This window comes from Echinococcus granulosus (assembly GCF_000524195.1).
Source record: "Echinococcus granulosus chromosome Unknown EG_S00287, whole genome shotgun sequence".
NCBI classification, from domain to species: domain Eukaryota; kingdom Metazoa; phylum Platyhelminthes; class Cestoda; order Cyclophyllidea; family Taeniidae; genus Echinococcus; species Echinococcus granulosus.
This window is the reverse complement of record NW_020170667.1, coordinates 2639-4613: the sequence shown is the minus strand read 5'-3', so window position 1 is coordinate 4613 and position 1975 is coordinate 2639. Positions and strand designations below refer to the sequence as shown.

At 41.2% G+C, this 1975-nt stretch overlaps 1 protein-coding gene across 1 annotated transcript in view; it reads left to right on the top strand. All coding sequences in view use genetic code 11, as the record gives it.

Moving 5' to 3' along the window:
• Positions 1-1975, top strand: part of EGR_10862 (hypothetical protein) — a gene marked incomplete at both ends in the record, with an annotated part of 6151 nt that overhangs the window by 2122 nt on the left and 2054 nt on the right. Inside the window, 2 exons of the mRNA XM_024500111.1 lie at positions 820-966; positions 1751-1825. Of these exons, the coding sequence (XP_024345474.1) occupies positions 820-966; positions 1751-1825 (222 nt within the window). The remainder of the gene's footprint in view (positions 1-819; positions 967-1750; positions 1826-1975) is intronic.

The window sequence follows — 1975 nt, the reverse complement described above, 5'->3', positions numbered from 1 at the left end:
GTCTAAGCCTTTGTCTTAGTATTTCTTCTTGGTAGATCTACTTGGAGGCAACGCATTATCATCATGTTTATGGCCCACAAGTCAAAATTTCTTAGACCATTTTAGGGCCATTACGCACGACACACCCTCTTCAAATACCTTACAACACCTTCCCCACAAAGCTTTTCCACTTCAAACAGTTCCTTGATGTGGGCAGTCTTTAACCTTTGTCAGATGATGTGAGGGGATGGGTTAGAAGGAAGGGTAAACTAGCAGAGAGTACAATGGAAGATGCATATGATAATATTTGGTGTAGTTTGCTGTAGTTCTTTAAAGCTGCTAAATTTGTAGACTCCATTATTTGCGTTAACTTGAGTGAAAGCAAGTGCAGAAGGGTTGGGAGACTGGTAGTCTAGGGAAGTTGCACAGAACAGTGTGAAGGTCAAATCCCAGGTGTATACCACAGGCCTACACAATGCTGCAAATCATTTATCATGGAGGCTTGTAAAGCACTCCTAGAATGGCTTTAAGAAGACGCGGTGAAAACATTTGGCTTGCAAAAGTTGAGCTACATCAAAATCACTGTCTTCCCCTTACAACGTCTGACCCTCTATGTCTGTGTCCATGGCCCCGTAATTGACCGACTCGTCTGAGCCGAAGTCATTAACATTAGTTAAAACAGCGACCTGTCTACGAGACTCGCCTTCATCACCTCACCACTAATTGCGTGGGTTTTGTTGACACCTTTGATTGCAGCGCTTTAAACTCTGCGATGAAAAAGCTGGATGAAGTAGAGGCACAGATGCAAAACAAATACACTTTTTTTCCTTAATGTGGAAGTACCTTTTCTTCCTCTCTCTCCTTCTTTCACTCATTTCCTGTGTTACAAAAATTCCCATTTCGATGGAACTTTAAAAGCTTGTGTAAATTTGGTGATGGCCTTTTTTACCTGATTTTGGACTCATTTAAAACTCAAATAACTCAAATGTCAAAATAGCCTTTCGGGCTCGAACAAATAATCTGACTAGCAAAAGTGCGACCTACATGATCACCTTCACAGCTTACCCATTTTCATTTGACTCGGTTTGGTATGCGATTTTTGTCCTAATGTTGCTTATCCCCTTCTTTCTTTCTATTCCCTAGTTTAGCTGATAAGAAGGTTTAACTATTCGTAACTTGATCATTTGGTTGGTAATAAGGAGTAAAGACGTACAGATGGTGATTTTCGCAGTTCTATTCAAGGCTTCCACACTGCGATAGTTATTTCCGGACTGCATAGGACACATAGAGGATCTGTGTACTATTTTTCCCTTTCTCTCTCTCTCGAAAGGGCTAAAGAGAAGTGTGGGGATGAACAAAAGATGTGAAGCACTTTGCAACTCTCATTTGCGTCCTGAATACCCTGGCCTTTGTATTAGAGCACTCATTCAATCGACTGTCTCTTGGGCTTACTTAAGAAGGCCACAATTTGGCCAATCTGCCCACAGGTGGTAGCAATAACTGAGAGGAATATTTCCTTCCTCTACCTTTTAATAAAAAAGCTTCTGCGTGCGGTAGGCTCTCACTATTCATATCTCCTGCCAATTAACTGATTGTGACCTATTTTGTCTGCTCAATGAAAATTGTTTTCAACATTGGGTCAACCTTCAAGCAGCAAAATTTCAAGTCTCTAAAACTTTTGTCTTGAAAAACCCTTTTCCCTTATTGAAACTAAAACAGGAGCAGGACAATGCAAGAGTCGTTGGAGTTACCTTGTTTCAATTCTACGCAGTGATCAGAAGCGCTTCTGTCCACCTTCCAACAATAGCACCAGTGTATGTTGGAGAAAAGGCCAAATTTGCTTCAAGTAAGTAGCCGCCACTTGTTAATAACCGATTCAGAAAGAAATCGCTAATGTGCTATAATCAGCGGAAACAAAAACAGGGAATCACACAGTCATCGCCTACACCTTTCAAGATTGGGCTTCTCCTGCAAATTTCAGGCATCTCTCACTTCT